At 47.8% G+C, this 17473-nt stretch overlaps 1 protein-coding gene across 1 annotated transcript; it reads left to right on the top strand.

The window, feature by feature from the left end:
• Positions 1-6453: 6453 nt before the first annotated feature.
• Pigt (phosphatidylinositol glycan anchor biosynthesis class T) lies at positions 6454-16837 on the top strand. Its single transcript, XM_021155614.3, has 12 exons — positions 6454-6679; positions 6788-6965; positions 8608-8735; positions 9004-9104; positions 9245-9331; positions 9866-9953; positions 10059-10156; positions 10247-10412; positions 11172-11372; positions 15325-15490; positions 15587-15670; positions 16190-16837. The coding sequence occupies exons 1-12, from the start codon at positions 6487-6489 to the stop codon at positions 16440-16442; spliced, it is 1743 nt and encodes a 580-aa protein (XP_021011273.1). The 5' UTR covers positions 6454-6486; the 3' UTR covers positions 16443-16837.
• Positions 16838-17473: the final 636 nt, after the last annotated feature.

Here is a 17473-nt window from a genome sequence, read left to right as displayed (position 1 = left end):
CTAGTAAAAGATCATGACTTAAGAGATAAATTTATTTCCTCATACCAAAGAAGCTGAAAATCTCGGGCTCCTTGGGGAAGGTCCATAGTAACTGAGCACCAGGCTGCTTTGGGGTGGTTTTCCTTAGCCATCCAGGGCACGGATGTCCATTCCTGCCCGTGCCTTGTGTTTAGGATGGCTGGCAAGGCATCAGCCAGCGTGACTTTGAAAAAGGCAGAAAACGAGATGAAGTGGAGAATGGGCAAAAAGGGCACAGCCTGGGGTCTGTTCTCACCTGGAAGGAAGCTGTAAGAAATGGTGCCCACTTATATTTCATTGCCCAGAATTTTATAACAGAAAATGTAGCATTTTAGACATTTTATAGACACTGACACAGCATTTTCTAAAAGAGTAAATTTTAGCTTTTGGAAAGACAATATAACCCTTTCAAATCACTGAATTTGATGCCACTGCATCGGATAACAGCGCCACTAACATCTCTGAGAAGCACCGAGTCTAGCGGATGCTGGGACATCCCTTTTTATCCGGCACTCTACTGTCTTGACTGGTCAGGGTTTTGTTTGTTTGTTTGTTTGTTTTGTTTCCCTAAGGAGAAAGAGGATAGTAGTCGTTTAGCAGTTTACGTGGTCGGAGGCCATGTTACAGGGTTTGGACTTTTCTGGACATAATGAAAGATTACAAATGGTTGTGTTAACCCCAGAGGTGCAAGGAGAAAGACCACCAATCCAAATCATCACGACCAAATTAATTAAAGCAAGCTTTTTATTCGTGTACCCAGGCTGTCTCCCTAAAGGCAGGCTTCAAGAGATCAACCTTGGAAATGGGGAAGATACGGTTTTTATAGCTCAGGGGTAGAGTCATTTCCAAATGGGGTATTTGGCAAAATAGGGTTACAGAAGCAGAACAAGGCGGTCTTAACGAGGCGGTCTTAACAAGGCGGTCATGTCAACAGGTAGTCCGTACAACCTTCAGAAACCAAGGTAGGGTTCCAAAACGGTCATAACTTTTTGAAACAAGCATGGCTGCTGTTCCCTGGGCCACACAGAACCATTTATAGTGAAGGTTACAGGGGGTGCGCAGCAGGTTTAATCCTTGAGACTGCAGATTTAATCACAAACAGGAATGAGTGAGCCTAGTTGGTCTTCACTGTCAGATGATCTTCAGGCCTAAGATGGAGGCAGGCAGGCTGCTTCATCGGTTGGACTTGCTTGTTTAAAAGGTAATTCTGACTGCAGTTTAGAGAATATACTGGAGAAGGCAGGCTCTAGATGAACAAAGAATACAGTAACATATAGAAGTCATAACAGGTCCAGTAGGCTGAAGTGATCTTCCTACTCAGGTTCAAGCAGGGTATAAACAAATTGGCATTACTTCGTCCCATAAGTAGTGCGTGTTGGTATTTAACAAGTGTGAAACACAAATACAGTATCCAAAGAGTTGCTTCTGTCACCGAGCTCAGTGTCGTGGAGCCCAAATGTAAATTTGCAGCTATGACTAGTGCTGCAAAACAGCCAGCCTATTCAGAGAGGTCACGGGGAGTCTCCCTTGAGGAAGTGACATCGGAGCTGAGACCAGAATAACAAGTAGGAAGAAGCTAGGGGAAGAGAGAATGGCTAGAAGGCCCCTTGAGGCTGATTACAGGGATCAAGTACCCAGAGACCAGAAGATTGCATTTATCAAAATAGGAGATAAGAGTTGGGGCAGAGTGGCAGGATGTAGGAAGGTGGAGGGTTTAGAAGACTTCAGAGACAAACGTGGATGCCTTTTTATTGGGTGAGTTTGGAAGGAAGGGAACTAAGGTACAGTATTGTTTCTACCTCATGCCACAGGGTGATTGTCGGGTGTGGGTTGAAATTGTAATAAACTTATTTAGATGTATTGAGTTTGAGTGTTTTTGATACATCGGAGACAACGTGGTAAGCTGGGACCTGGATCCCTAAGTGTGGAGTCTGGGTAAAAAGGATTAGACTGAGAAAGTAAACACACGTGCTTTAATGGATGCATGGGTGGGAAGTAAAGCCATGGTAAGAGGGAATTCACCCAGGGAACGCTGAATGAAAGACATTTTAGGGCCCAGCATTAAGGATTTCTAGTTCATTTTTTTCACATTAAAAAGTTATTAGACTCCCCCCTCCCCCTCCCATATCCAACACTACCTGCAGGATGAGTGACCTAAGCCTAAGCCAGCACTCCTCAGGCTGATTGACACTGCTTACAGCTTCAGGTTTTTCCCACCAGGAAGTCATTTTACAGTTCTACAGTTATCCTTACTATGTCTAAGGATACTGAGAAGTTTGTGGAAGGAAACACTTCTCCAAGGAAGCGAGAGTGCCCTTCAGCTCTCTGCGGTCTCTGTGAACGTGTAGCATAAAGACCTTCTGCCCAAAACTCTCTGGGTTCAAGCTGAGGTCATCGATGAAGTTGGGCCAGGGACCCAGCGTCATGTTAAAATTTCTTGTAATTTGATCCTGTTACAGATAACAGTCCTTGTCTTGTGCCCACCTCCCCTGAGCATAGTGAAGCTCTCCCCCATGTCTTGATGGGCTCATCCTGACAGGGTTTCTCTTTCCTTTGGGGTGAGTGATGAGAAGCTGTGCTTGCCTGGTTACCCTCAACATCCAATAAATCTTTTCCTTTTCTAGCTCACAATGCTAAGACTGTGGCGTTGAGGGCAGAAGCCTTCTTGGGGGAGGGATCTACAGTACTCTTGAGAACTGGAATTGTTTGTGAGCCTCTGGGAAATCTCCAGTTGGGCTAGCATGAGCCCCAGTTCTTTCTGGAAAAGACTAGGGTCTGTGGGACCACCAGACCATTTCCTGGTAGAGGCAATGATCTCTCCTCCTGCCAAGCCACAGGGGCCTGGCTAGCCTTCAGAGGCTCCATCCCGAGCTGACTGTTTCCTCAGACCACACAGTATCCATGGAGACAACATGCAGATTTAGAGCCAACTCCAAATGAAAGAGCCCAGCTTTCAGTCTTCCAGGCCACAGTGCAAGGCTTACAGGGTAGATGTCCTGATAGACTCTGAAGAGGGAAGAATTGCGCGATAGGGGAAACAGAAGGTCAGCAGAGTCCCTAAAAGCACTCATCCTCAGGTGTGCAGCGTCTTGCAAACAGCATGGTGATGAGAGGCCAGCAGGTCTGTGTGGCACCGAGTCTTATTTGTTCTGATATGACTGACTGACTGACTGACTATATACCTGCAGTGTGCTGCCACTTGCACAGACAACAAAAATACCAAGTTGGCCAATAGTTCTTTCAGGAGCAGACATGCTGCAGATTATGAAAAGTAATGAAGGCCATGGTACACATGCATGGATGACTGCGGCCTGCTACAGGAGAGAACAGCATAAGCTGGAATAATCATGATGGCACTTACTCTGTAAAAATGTATTTGGAGTCTGGTAATGTAGCCATTGTTCCTGGTTCTGTCACTCACTGTGAGCTTAAATTATCTGTTTCCACACTTTAGTTTTAGTTTGGGCCTTTAAAAAAAAAAAAAAAAAAAACAACTCCAGGGCTGGTGAGATGGCTCAGTGGTTAAGAGCACCGACTGCTCTTCCTAAGGTCCCAAGTTCAAATCCCAGCAACCACAAGGTGGCTCACAACCATCCGTAACGAAATCTGATGCTCTCTTCTGGAGTGTCTGAAGACAGCTACAGTGTGCTTACATATAATAAATAAATAAATCTTAAAAAAAACAAAATAAATAAGTAAATAAATCAATTAATTAAAAAAAAAAACTTCATTCCATGAGCATGGCCGTACTTAACTGATAGGGTTGTTTGAAGAGGTGTGGTTCTTAATCTTCACATATAATTTATTACACTAGTGATGACTCTGAAAGTCCGTTTTTTAAATATTCATGTTCAAAGATGGTTTTTTATTTTATTTATTTATTATATGTAAGTCCACTGTAGCTGTCCTCAGATACTCCAGAAGACGGCATCAGATTTCGTTACAGATGGTTGTGAGCCACCATGTGGTTGCTGGCATTTGAACTCAGGACCTTTGGAAGAGCAGTTGGTGTTCTTAACCGCTGAGCCATCTCACCAGCCCTGAAAGTCGTTTTTAAAAATTCCTTTTATTTGTATATGTATGTCCATAGGGCCCTAAGGGTGTAAGAGATCCTAGAACTGGAGCGGTAGGCAATTGTGGGGCACCCAGCGTGGGTGCTGGGAACAGTACTCAAGTCCTCTGTAAGAGCTTCAAGTGCTTCCAACCACTGAACCATCTCTCCAGCCCTCTGAAAATAGGTTTTTACAGATGAGGAAAGAAACTCTCAGGTTGCTCATACTTGTACATATTAAAGGCCAGTGTGGAGACCCGAATCCTTACCTGACATCTAATCTCTCCCTTATTCCTGTATGTCTAATATAATCAGGAACACTGGATGCGGGAGAATGAAGTAATCTTTTCAACAATTTTATTCTTTTAAAATTATGTGTCTGTGTGTAGGTTCATGCAAATGGGTACAAGCGCCCTCACAGGATAGAGGCTTTGGGCTCTCCTGGAGCTGGAGTTATAGGTGGTTGTGAGGCATCCAGTGTGAGTTCTGGGAACCAAACTCGGGTACTTAGATGAGCAGTAAGTGCGCTTAGCCACTGTGCCATCTCTGCAACCACTAAAGTCATCTTTTTAACAATTCATTTCCTGTTAGAATCTTTCTTGGTAGACCATGCTAATTACAAAGTTTGGGCTCTTCCTAGAAAGACAGTTGTGCTTTATCAAGAGCCTGTCCACAAACTCATTCATGAATGTGTTTCCTGGAGGGTAAGTGGGAAAGCCAAATCAGCTTAATATGGAAAGAGCTACAGCTCAATAATAAAGTTTTTTAAAGAAGATACATAGCAGAATGTTCATAAGAAACAATAAGTGAATGGATAATGAACATTAACAGTGCTCAACACCATTATTAAAGAAATGCAAATTAGCCCTACAGTGATATCCTATGCATCACTGCATCCCAAACCTAACAACACCAGATTTTAACCAGGGTGCAGTACAACCAGAGCTCTTGTTGATGTTTGAGGTTTTAATTTGTCCGTTTGTTTTGAGATAGAGTCTTACTACAGTGTTGGCTGTTCCAGAACCCACTATGTAGAACGGGCTGGCCTCAAACTCTCCTGTTTTTAATAGAAAAATAAAATGACAGACTTTGGAGAAAGGTCTGAGACTTGCTTGCACCTCCCCTTCGCCGCAGTCATCCTACTCCTAAATATTCTCCCAAGGGACACGCTAAACCTAGGTGTGCAAAGCACTTGTACAGACTGTCATCAGCCTTGCCTACGATAACCAAAGCTACCAAGCACTCCTTTGCCCATGGAGTGTCTCCAATGGAGAAACTGGCTTACCCACACAATGTTAGCACTGCACAGCAGTAAATAACCTTATACACATGAGAACACGAGGCCAATCAGCACGGTTTCCCTAGAGACGAGCAAAGGATGTAGAGCCGACTCCCATGAAGCTATGGTTTCTGTCTCTAAACCACAATGTGGTTTCAAAATCATTCCTTTCAGGAAAGAACACACAAAACCTCATACCATGCTGTCATTTACATTTAGTCCTAGAACAGATTAATCTATTACAAGAACACTGGTTGCCTCTACATTGTGTTCTGGAGATAGCTGTTGACAGGAAAAAGGCATTAGACCATTTTCTGGGACCTTAGGTGGGACTTTAAGTTTGGGGCTTCCCTCCCAATACACATTGCTATGTCGAGTATGAACCCAAGGTCTCATGCCTACTAGGCACTCTGCCATGAGTTATTTACATCCCCAGCCCCAGTTCTTAGGAACATTCTATATCTCCGTAAGATTTGAAGTTACAATATTATATTAATTAAAACCCAGGTAATTTTGTGAGAAATTTTTGAACAAAACTAAATTCTGACAATGCACAATACCCATGTGTGAAATTTACTCCGTGATGGAATCAAAGTTATAATAGATGAGTGGGCTTGTTGGTGGGTACCCATAGCAACATGTTAATGGTGGAATTAATTTACATGGTTGAAGACACATGTTTAATAGCTGCTCATTCTTTCAATTTTGCCATACACTCTTATTTTATTATATTCTTTTATTAAGACAACAGGGAGGGGGTAGGACAACTCTGCCCTCACCGTTGCAGGCTAGGTTTTGAGCCAAGTAAATAGAGTCACTAGACGGTTCTAGCTCACGCCTGTAATAGCAGCACTTGGTACCGGGATGGCCACACTGCATATCGAGCACTTCTTAGCTGGTGAAAGCACCTCGAGGTGGCGCGGGCCCTCAAGCCAGCTCTCTTCCCCCGCTACACGCCCACAACCCTTCACTCCAGGTCGGCAAAATTCACGATCTGTAGACGGTCCTCCGTGTCCCTCCGGTAACCTCGGAGTGGTTTCCGGGACGGCGCCGGAAGTCCTCTCTCACCCGCGCTTCCTATTGGATGACCGCCTTTGGTGGGCGCGGGCGATGCTGGGAGGCGGAAGCGGCCGCAGGTATGGCGGCTGCCATGCCGCTCGGTTTGCCGTTGCTGGTGCTGTTGCTGGTGGGACGGGGCTGCTGTGGCCTCGCGGAGGGCCCACGCGACAGCCTGCGAGAGGAGCTCGTTATCACTCCACTGCCTTCCGGCGACGTGGCCGCCACATTCCAGTTCCGCACGCGTTGGGATTCGGATCTGCAGCGGGAAGGCGGTGAGTTCAGGACCCCAGGAAAATGTCTGCAGCACCTTGCTCAGTTCCTAAAGAGAGCTACTCAGGGGTGGGGCCTGGGTCGCCGCTCACCTGCCTTGCTTTCTTCAGTGTCCCATTACAGGCTCTTCCCTAAAGCCCTGGGACAGCTGATCTCCAAGTACTCCCTGCGGGAGCTCCACCTGTCGTTCACGCAAGGCTTTTGGAGGACGCGATACTGGGGGCCACCCTTCCTGCAGGCTCCGTCAGGTGCAGAGCTCTGGGTCTGGTTCCAAGACACTGTCACCGAGTGAGTTCCTAACTTGACACCTGTCACAGGCCCTGGAGGGGGTGTGGCAGGCAAAGTGTTGTCATCTTGTCATTGGCCTTGGGATCAGCTACTCCAGTAGGTAGCGGTCACACCAAGTTAAAACTGATTTTGGAAGTAAGGATTAATATTACAGGGCTGGAGCGATGCCAGTCAGTAAAATGCTTGCTATTCAAGCTTGACGACCTGAGTTTCATTTTCCAGAACCTACATTAAAAGTCGGGTTGCTGCTGCCGGCTTCTAGGCCCATAACTGAGGAGGTGGAGACAGGAGGAACAGGATTGCTGGAAGCCAGTGTGCCTGAATCAATGACCTCCAAGATCAGTGACAGAAGTACCCCCCCCACACACACACACACACAAAACAAAGTACAGAGGGAATAAAAGAGACATAGGTTGTTGACTTCTGGCCCTCACAGCTATTTGCATCAGTATGCATGCACATACCACATGAAGAAATTGAAATTACATTATTATTGAGTGAACATCGTCTCCTGAAAACTTCCAAGTCTGAGGTACTACATGCATTTCTCGAGGCAAATAGTAGGTGGTTGGTTCCTATTATTGGGATATAAAGTCACAGATAATTGGCAGACTAGGTGCGTGTTTTTTTAAGACATTCATTTGTATTAAAAAAAAAAAAACCAATACCCATGCCTAACAAAACATTTGTGGGATAGCAGTGGGCTACAGGATGGTCTTTGTGAAATAAAACAAGAGTTTCACTTTAAAGCAGAATCAAGTTTCTAGCTGTTGTCTGTGAACTACAGAAAATCACCCCGTAGCTGCTGTGACCTTCCTAGAGTAGAATTTTTCCGTGCGGAGATTGCAAACTTATCTCAGCATAGGCCACAAAATACCGATGACAGAGGGAGTTAAAGCATTGGTGAAACCCTGGAGTGAGAATTTAAGGGTGTCTCGTTTGCCTCTTAACTACCCTGCAAGGATCTGTAGTGCAGACATTACCAGGTTTAGAGCCCTGATAGGGAGGGTTAGGGTTTGTGGCAGACCTAAAAGTCTGTGTGACGATCTGAAATAGTCACCACTCAGTTCCTATGGATTGTAACCGTATGGCAGTTCAGACTGTCACTTCAAGAGAGATCAGACTTTTGCATGAGAAATGACATGTAAATATCAACAAGTAGTTTTAAAGTTTTTGGAAAGCTGTGTAGGTTGGCATTGCACAGCAGATGTAGCGGGTGCTTCGGGCGATGTGCTGCTGGCACCTAGCCATCACCTAAAAGGGGCTTAAGTGGGGTCTTGGACTCTCAGAAGCACAACACTACAGACCGTGCTTGAGGTGAGCAAAAAGGCTCCTTGGGTTAAGACCAGATAAGACCTCCCTGGATAAGACCAGAGCAGGACTTTGAAGGCGACAGAACCATGAGCAGAGTGTTCCCAGGCAAGATGGACACTTGAACAAAGACCTGCAGGGCTGCTGAGATGCCCAGAGAAGGCGAGGCAGGAGCATCCCTGAGCATCATCTGGCTTGTCTCATGGTTGAGATGCAGCTTCATTCTACCATAGACTTGGCAGTCAGCTGTGGCTATATTAAGGAGGCCACACAGGACTTGGGGTTTCAAGGCTGTAACCACAGGCCAGTGAGTAGGTTTGTCTCTGTCTAGTGTGGATAAGTCTTGGAAGGAGCTCAGCAATGTCCTCTCGGGGATCTTCTGTGCATCCCTCAACTTCATCGACTCCACCAATACCGTCACTCCCACCGCCTCCTTCAAACCTCTGGGGCTGGCCAATGGTGAGATAGCCCTGGGCCTTTCCTCCTTGTACCCTCCACGTTCGCATCCTTCCCCTCGGGCTCCTCCTCCACAGCGGGGCTAGATGCTAAATGTGGTGGGTGTACAGGTCCCAGGTAGCTTCCTAAGACTGCTGTCTCTGCATTGCTTCCTCCCTGGAGTCCCACCTGGAGGGGGGACCACTTGGCAGTAGTACTAGAGTTGTCCAGCAGTGGGTGGATGAGGTCACCTACATCTCGGAGGGACAGGACCCAGCCCTGTCTCCCTCAGACACTGATGACTACTTCCTGCGCTACGCTGTGCTGCCTCGGGAGGTTGTCTGCACCGAGAACCTCACGCCATGGAAGAAGCTCTTGCCCTGCAGTTCCAAGGTGAGTGAAGACGGGTGAGGGGACAGGAGGGGGCAGATGTGTCCCTTACAGCTTGGCAGCCAGGGCATAGTTAAGGGAATCTGTGCCCCTATGTCAAGTGGGGTACTGACCAGCCCTGTGTCTCTTCCTGTCTCCTCCAGGCCGGTCTCTCAGTGCTATTGAAAGCAGACCGCTTGTTCCACACCAGTTACCACTCCCAGGCAGTGCACATCCGGCCTATCTGCAGAGTAAGTCATGGGGAGTGAGGGTGGGCGTTATCCTTGGCTCAGAGAGGCAGTGCAAGTTAATGTGCCTGACTCCGGCTGAGTAGCGAGTGGCTGGAGTGCTACTCTGTATGCAGATATTGGCTCTGCACCAGGGCAATTGAGCGGCTGTCTGGGAAGCATTCAATAAATCTTCCTCATGGAGCACAAAATCAGGAGCAGCAGCCTGTGGATGCAGCGCTGGCTCGGTCACTCGCCAGCTGGCATGACCTTGAGGAAGTCATTTCATTTCCTTGAACTTCATTCATTCTTTCATCTGTCACATGAGAGTAATAGATTCTACTTTGAGGGTGGTTTTAATGCTTCATCAAACTGATGTGCATAAAGCTGTTGACATGGGATCTGGCTCAGGGTCAGGTGCTCCCCGGGGAACGGTAGCAAGGCAGCCAAAGTGAAGATATGAAGAAACAGGTGTGTGTGGGGGGTGCTGTCCGAGCCAGTCCTTGTAGCTACGTGTTAGATGAGAGTCTGGTCCCTGACTGACCATCCCTATGACAGAATGCTCATTGTACCAGCGTCTCCTGGGAGCTGAGGCAGACCCTTTCGGTTGTCTTTGACGCCTTCATCACAGGACAGGGGAAGAAAGGTAAGCTGTCCTGACACGTCATCTCTACCTCCCTGTTGAGGTCCTGCTCTGACTGCATGGACGCACTTATCCTAGCCCTCGCTCAGCCCTGTTCTTTCTTCTCAGACTGGTCCCTCTTCCGCATGTTCTCCCGGACTCTCACAGAGGCCTGTCCATTGGCGTCTCAGAGCCTAGTTTATGTGGACATCACAGGCTACAGCCAGGTACCAAGGTGTCTAGCCACACACACACCCTTCTTCCCCAACATCAGCCTGCCCCCTGCTTGCTTCTGAATGCTGCTCTTGTATTGCTAGGATAATGAAACACTGGAGGTGAGCCCTCCCCCAACTTCCACATACCAGGATGTCATTTTGGGCGCCAGGAAGACCTATGCCGTCTATGACTTGTTTGACACAGCCATGGTCAATAACTCTCGAAACCTCAACATCCAGCTCAAATGGAAGAGACCCCCAGACAATGGTGAGGTTGGCAGCAGATTCAGATACGCTTTTTCTTCAAATTCATAGGGGTTCAGACCCAATTCCCTGCTTAATATGTTCCTGGTTCTAAACCCATGTCTTCCAAGCCTTATGACTGGGCAAGTTCCTAGCTCCACCAGGCATTACTGTCTATAACAAAGCAGGGGCCAGAGGTCCCTAGTGGATGATGTAATAGCAATGTAAAATAGAGTTCTTTTGTGCACTCGGTTGGCCAAGTTGTTTTAGATGTATGCCGTGCTGCAGACATGGAGTAGTAGGTAAGACTGGCTTACCTACCACTCCTGTGTTGTAAAGAGAAGCTTCAGTTTCTGAGCGCTGTCACCGAGGGAAAGCAAAGAGCACCCTGGAGTACTGGTGTGGCCGGAAGGGACACCGTGCTGGACACATGAGCCCTGGTACTATGCTAGTCCTCATCTCTGTAAGCGAGGGAAGATGGATGACTCCAGAGCCCAGGCTTCCCTGTGCTCCTGCCAGAGCTTTGCTTTTTTTTTTTTTTTTTTCCTGTTTTTTTGGAGACAGGTTTTCTCTGTGTAGCCCTGGCTGTCCTGGAACTCACTCTGTAGACCAGGCTGGCCTCGAACTCAGAAATCCGCCTGCCTCTGCCTCCTGAGTGCTGGATGCCAGAGCTTTTCTGCATCTACTCCCTGCCCTGGGACTCTGAGCACGGCCCAGGAAGCTGGGGTGGGAAGTGAGTTTCTGTTAGGAGCAATGCAGTGTTGATTGGTTTTTCTCTTGGCAGAGGCCCTCCCCGTGCCCTTCCTGCATGCGCAGCGGTACGTGAGTGGCTACGGACTGCAGAAGGGAGAGCTGAGTACTCTGCTGTACAACTCCCATCCTTACCGGGCCTTCCCCGTGCTGCTGCTGGATGTGGTGCCCTGGTACCTGCGGCTGTATGTGCACACGCTCACCATTACCTCCAAGGGCAAGGAGAATAAACCAAGTGAGGAGCTAACAGCCCCCCCCCCCCCCCCGCCTCAGTTCCCCTCAGCTTTAGGTCCTCCAGACTCACTTCTCAACAGTTCCCAAAGTAAACCTGAAGGCCTGCGCAGGTGGGAAGGAGGGGGTTAGGAGCAGGTTCCAAAACTGCAGCCGAAAGCTTCACTGTGTCGGATTCAGCAGTCACTCACTAAGCGGCCACAGTTAGAACGCACTCATGCTGATTCCTAGCGCCTCTGGGGCCAGCAGCCTTGTGTGTCCTCAGTGTCTCCTCCTGAGCCCCTAAGCACATTCTTGTGCTTCATGACAAAGACTCTGAGAGAGTGGATTGGCCCAGGAGAAACAGGTTGTGGAAGATGAGAGGGAGGTAGAAGTGGGGTGTGTAGCTTCTTCACTTTCTTGGGAGATTAAAGAAGGTGACTCGATAACACAAACACATCACTGTTAATCATAAACTTTCCTTTCTTGTTCTTCCCCAAAATCACACATTAATATCAGCATTCCAGATTTTAAATGTTCCACAGTCTTTAAAAATTCAAATGTTTGGGCTGGTGAGATGGCTCAGTGGGTAAGAGCACCCGACTGCTCTTCCAAAGGTCTGGAGTTCAAATCCCAGCACCCACATGGTGGCTCACAACCATCCGTAATAAGATCTGACTCCCTCTTCTGGAGTGTCTGAAGACAGCTACAGTGTACTTACATATAATCAATAAATAAATCTTAAAAAAAAAAAACAATACTCCAAACTTTATCTCAGCAGAGATGCAGAACATCACACTTTAAAAAAAAAAAAAAATTCAAATGTTTAAAAATTCTCTTAGTTGGGCAGTGGTGGCACACCTTAATGCAAGCACTGGAGAGGCATAAGCAAGCAGATCTCTGTAAATTTGAAGCCAGCCTAGCCTACAGTGCTAGATCTAGGGCAGCCAAGACTACACAGAGAAACTCCGTCTTAAACAAAAACAAAACAAACAAAACAAAAAAGTAAATTTAAAAAAAAAGGAAGGAAGGAAGAAGGAAAGAGAAAATTCCATGTCTTTAAAATACCCAGTCTTAAAATTCAAAGTCTCAGCCAGCCTGTGGTGGCACATGCCTTTAGAGTTTGAGGTTAGCTTGGTCTACAGAGTGAGTTCCAGGATAGCCAGGGCTTCACAAACCCTGTTTCAAAAAACCAAACAAGTCTAAGTCTCTCATCTCCTATAAAATCAAAAATAAATACTTTCTCATTTCCAAGGGGAAGAACTCAGGCCCAGTCACAATCTGAACAAAGTAAAACCAAATCCAGCAATACAAGCAGCTCAGGCTCCAGTGTCTGGGACTCCCTCGTGGTTGTGTGGGCTCCTTGGATGAACTTGGGTCACTTCTTTGACTCTGCCCTCTGCAGCCTTGACTCCACCCCACTGCTGCTGCTGTTCTTGGTGGTCATTCCATGTACTGGCATTTCCAAAATGCGGGGGTCGTCTCCTGTAACTGAGCTGCTCTTTCACCAATAGACTTCCCTAAGCTTTCTTCAGAGATTCCAATCCTACCACATAGTGCCAAGCCTCAGGTGCTCTCATCCCTTCAGAACCAGCTAGGTGACTAACTCTTACACTACCAAATTTTGTTGCTCAACACTAGGTATAACCTTGGCTACCTCTGGAACACAGCATCTGTGCTAACTCTCAGATAACACTTCCAGACTTCACCTCATAATGCTGGTCTCTTCTTAGTCACAGCTAGTTCTTCAGCTCACTGACCAGCATCTACTGTCTAGCAAAGCATGGGTTTTACTTTAGTGCTTCTGGTCTTTTGTTAATCACAGCCAATTCTTGAGCTCCAGTTGGCCAAACACCACAGAGTCTTCACACAGATGACCTGGTAGAGTCTTTGTTTCCCTTTGAAACTTCCCAAGCCAGACCTCCACCATTTGTACTGCTCCCAACATTCTTATCCTCCAAGCTCCTGCAGAACAGCTCACCAAGCTCTCAACATTCAATGGTTTTTTTTTTTTTTTTTTACCCCAAGGTTCTAAAGTCCTTCTACAATCCTCTTTAAAACATGGTCATGTGTGTCAGAGCAGTATCCCACTCCTGGTACTAACTTCTGTCCTAATCAGGTTTTCTGTTGCTGGGATGAAACACCATGACCAAAAGCAAGTTGGGGAGGAAAGGGCTTATCTGGCTTACACCCAGTCCATCTTGAAGGACACAGGCTTTAATTTTTAGGGAGTTTCAGGTCCTGTGTTCTGCTCACTCAGTTCACATGATGCATTTCCTGTGCTTCCTTCCCAACCTCCTGGCATTGCTGCGGGTGAGGTCTGAGCCCAGGGCCTTTTTTGTTTGTTTGTTTTTGTTTTTTTCGAGACAGGGTTTCTCTGTGTAGCCTTGGCTGTCCTGGAACTTACTTTGTAGACCAGGCTGGCCTCGAACTCAGAAATCCACCTGCCTCTACCTCCCGAGTGCTGGGATTAAAGGCGTGCGCCACCACTGCCCAGCAAGCCCAGGACCTTGTATGTGTGAGCCAAATGTTCTTCTGCTGAGTTCCTTTCTCCCCTTTTTAAAAAAAAATAATGGTGCTGCTGGTGGGGGCTGCGGAGAAGGCTGAGCAGGCTAAGAGTACTCACCACTCTGAGCTGACCTAAGTTTGGTTTCTAGCATCCACATCAGGTGGCTCAGAGCTCCAACTCCAGGGGATCTAACCCCTCTTCTGGCTTCTTTGGGTACTGCACTCTTGTGCATATACCCACTCACAGGCACACATACATAAACGTAAAACAAAAATTAAGTCATTTTAAAAAGAACTACTGAAAAACATGGTTGTGCTTGAGATTGAACCCAGAACCTCATGCTTGGTAAGTGTTAACACTCACCTATAACAGGTCACAGCTCTGGGTGTTGAACCTGTCCATTCATCCGTTCATCCATCCATCCATCCATCCATCCGTGTATTTATTTGCTTTGGTTTTTGAGGCAGGGTCTCTCTGTGTAGCTCTGGCTATCCTAGAAGTTACTATTTAGACCAGGCTGGCCCTGAAGATCCACCTGCCTCCTAAACTCTGGGATTAGAGGTGCACTCCACTACCTCCCGACTTATTCACTTACAAAGTAACAGGTTTTCTTACGGCTTTCTCATACATACTTTTAAAAAAGTGTTGTTTGCTAAAACTGGGTCATCTGTTACATAACGTGCGTGCGTGTGTGAGGAGTGTTTGACATTCCGGGTTTGTCCTTGTGGTGCTATTTAATATGTGTACCTCACCCCTGCATTCCTTGCAAGCTGGTATTAGATTTAGAAACCTGATTAGATTTATGTCCTATATTTTTGGCAAGAATTCCCAAATGACTAGACTTCCTCTTGTATTATATCAGACAGTGAAGTCTGCTGACCCAGTTTAAATTTCATTATTTCATCATTTGTTTGTTTGGGGGAGGGGTGTTTGTTCTGAGGCATGTGTCAGGGGTCAAAGGAGAGCTTGCAGGGGATGACTCTCTTCACCATGTGGTTCCAAGGATTGAAACAAGCAAAGTTGTCAGGCTGAGTGGCAGGTGTCTTTACCCGTGAACCATCTCACCAGCCAAGACGCCACAGTTTTAAAGATGGATGGGGGCTGGAGATATGGCTCAGAGGTTGAGAGCACTGACTGCTCTTTCAGAGGTCCTGAGTTTAATTCCCACCAACCACATGGTGGCTCATGACCATCAATAATGAGATCTGGTGCCCTCTTCTGATATGGAGGCATATATGCAGAGAGAACACTATACATAATAAATAAATCTTTACCAAAAAAAAAAAAAAAGAAAAAGACGGATGGGCTGCAGTATCCATGGCAGCCTCTTTTGACTGTGCCCTGGGATACAGGAAACATTCTCCCATTTTTGAGAACCCACTTGTTTCCCTAGCTTGAACTGCCTTTTTTGCCCTAAGGCAGAAAGTCTGAGTTTAGAAACAGTTAGATGGCTCTTGTCTCCATCCAGGTTACATCCACTACCAACCTGCTCAGGACAGGCAGCAGCCCCACCTCCTGGAGATGCTTATTCAGCTGCCAGCCAACTCTGTCACCAAGGTCTCCATCCAGTTTGAACGAGCCCTGCTCAAGTGGACAGAGTACACACCAGACCCCAACCACGGCTTCTATGTCAGGTGGGATCTACCCCAGTAAACTGCACCCTCCCCACCTCCTACCCTTTGGTGGGAGGACCTAGTGAAGAACACGCCCGTCTGTCTGCTTCTCTGTAGCCCATCTGTCCTCAGCGCCCTTGTGCCCAGTGTGGTGGCAGCCAAACCAGTGGACTGGGAAGGGAGCCCTCTCTTCAACACCTTGTAAGTGTGACCACACCCTTCTGCTCTTCCATGTCATGTGAGATTTAGCCAGCCTTCTTGAAATCCTAGTGGTCTGTGACATTGGTAAAGATGGATAAAAGGCTAAGACAAAAAGATGAGAGGAGTTGCATGTACCTACCAAACTTAACACCAGCGGAACGCTTACGAAGTGTCAGGGACTTGAGAGAGCGCCTGATAGACAACGTGGCCTGTCCCCTGTGCTCACAGCCATGGGCAGATTGTTCTAGATAGCTATGCTGGTGGAGGCGGTGGTGGCGGCATGCAGTAGGTTACCTATTTTGAGGAGAGCCGTTAAGGCTGAGACTAAGGCAGTAGACAAGGCGGCCCTTTGCATCCGTGCTGGCGCTCTCCTTTGATCTGACCAGGTGAGCATGCGCTCTCTGGAGAGGTGATGCTTACTGGGTGTCAGCACTAGGACCTGCAACACAAGCTGTGGAGAGAGTAGGGAGATGGAGGGTGGGGCAGCAGTCCTGTCTCAGCCCTCCTTCCCATCCCTAGGTTCCCGGTGTCTGATGGCTCCAGCTACTTTGTCCGACTCTACACAGAGCCCTTGCTGGTGAACCTGCCCACCCCGGACTTCAGCATGCCCTACAATGTGATCTGCCTTACGTGCACGGTGGTGGCCGTGTGCTATGGCTCCTTTTACAATCTCCTCACCCGAACCTTTCACATCGAAGAGCCCAAGTCGGGCGGCCTGGCCAAGCGGCTGGCTAACCTCATCCGGCGTGCCCGTGGTGTGCCCCCTCTCTAGTCCTCCCTTTATCCAGCAACTGCAGCTGCACGCTCACCCGACCCAAGGGAGCAGGGCAGGGCTTTTTCTGCCCCCCCCCCCTGTGTCTCCAGAGTTAGCTTTTGAGGCTAATTCCCCCTGGAGCTGGTCTGGGCTAAGGCGTGGTTTCCAGTGTCGTAGACTTGAGCCAAATCCCTTCCTTTCCTCTCCTGTGGCAGCCATGCTTCTGCCTAGAAGGGGCTCATGCTGCAGTATGCTGGACAGCCTAGAGATGCTTCTGTCATTACAGGACATTCTGATGGCCCAGGTAATGGGTGCAGTAGAGCTGTGGTGCTGTGTGTGTGTGGGTGGGGTGGGGTGGGGTGGGGGGTGAGTGTCTGTGAACTTACTGCTGTAATAAAGTGGCTGCCTTCCTAGGTCATTGATTCCTTCCTAAGGCCTGGGAAGAGTTCCCAGCTAAAGCCTCTGATGCCTATAGGCCCACCCCGGACAGAAATGCCTTCTCGTCTGTGTATCTCCCACCCTTCTCCTAATGACTCCCCAATTCTGGTTTTGGCTGGGAGATTTTCTGTAAATATAGCCTATGATCATGAAAATCCTACTAGCAAAGGCAGAGCAGTGGCTAACTACAGTGTGTCAGAATGGCGGAGTCTCTGTGGTGCCTGGAAATGTTTGGTATTAAGGACCACTTCTTAGCCAGGTGCTGCACCCCTTTAATCCCAGCGGTTGGGGGGTGGGGCAGAGGCAGGTGGATTTCTGTGAGTTTCAGGACAGCCTGGTCTACAGAGCAAGTTCTAGGACAGCCAGGGCTACACAGAGAAACCCTGTCTCTAAAGGAAAAGGAAAAGGACCGCTCGCTAGATCTAGCACTAGCTCTGGAGCCTGCCCTTGCCTGCCTCCTTTAGAGAACGCTGGGTTCCTGTAGACCAAGTCCGTGAGCAGTAAGCCTCCCCCACCCCAGCTTCCCCAGCATACTCAGGTAACTTGTTCTCTCTGCCCATAGCCCACGTTTTCCTCCCAGCTCGTCAGTTAGACAAAATGCATTGTTCACC

This window comes from Mus caroli, unplaced genomic scaffold (genome assembly GCF_978045245.1).
Source record: "Mus caroli unplaced genomic scaffold, Mus_caroli_1 scaffold_2, whole genome shotgun sequence".
Taxonomy (NCBI): Eukaryota; Metazoa; Chordata; class Mammalia; order Rodentia; family Muridae; genus Mus; species Mus caroli.
This window is presented reverse-complemented; position numbering and strand designations above follow the sequence as displayed.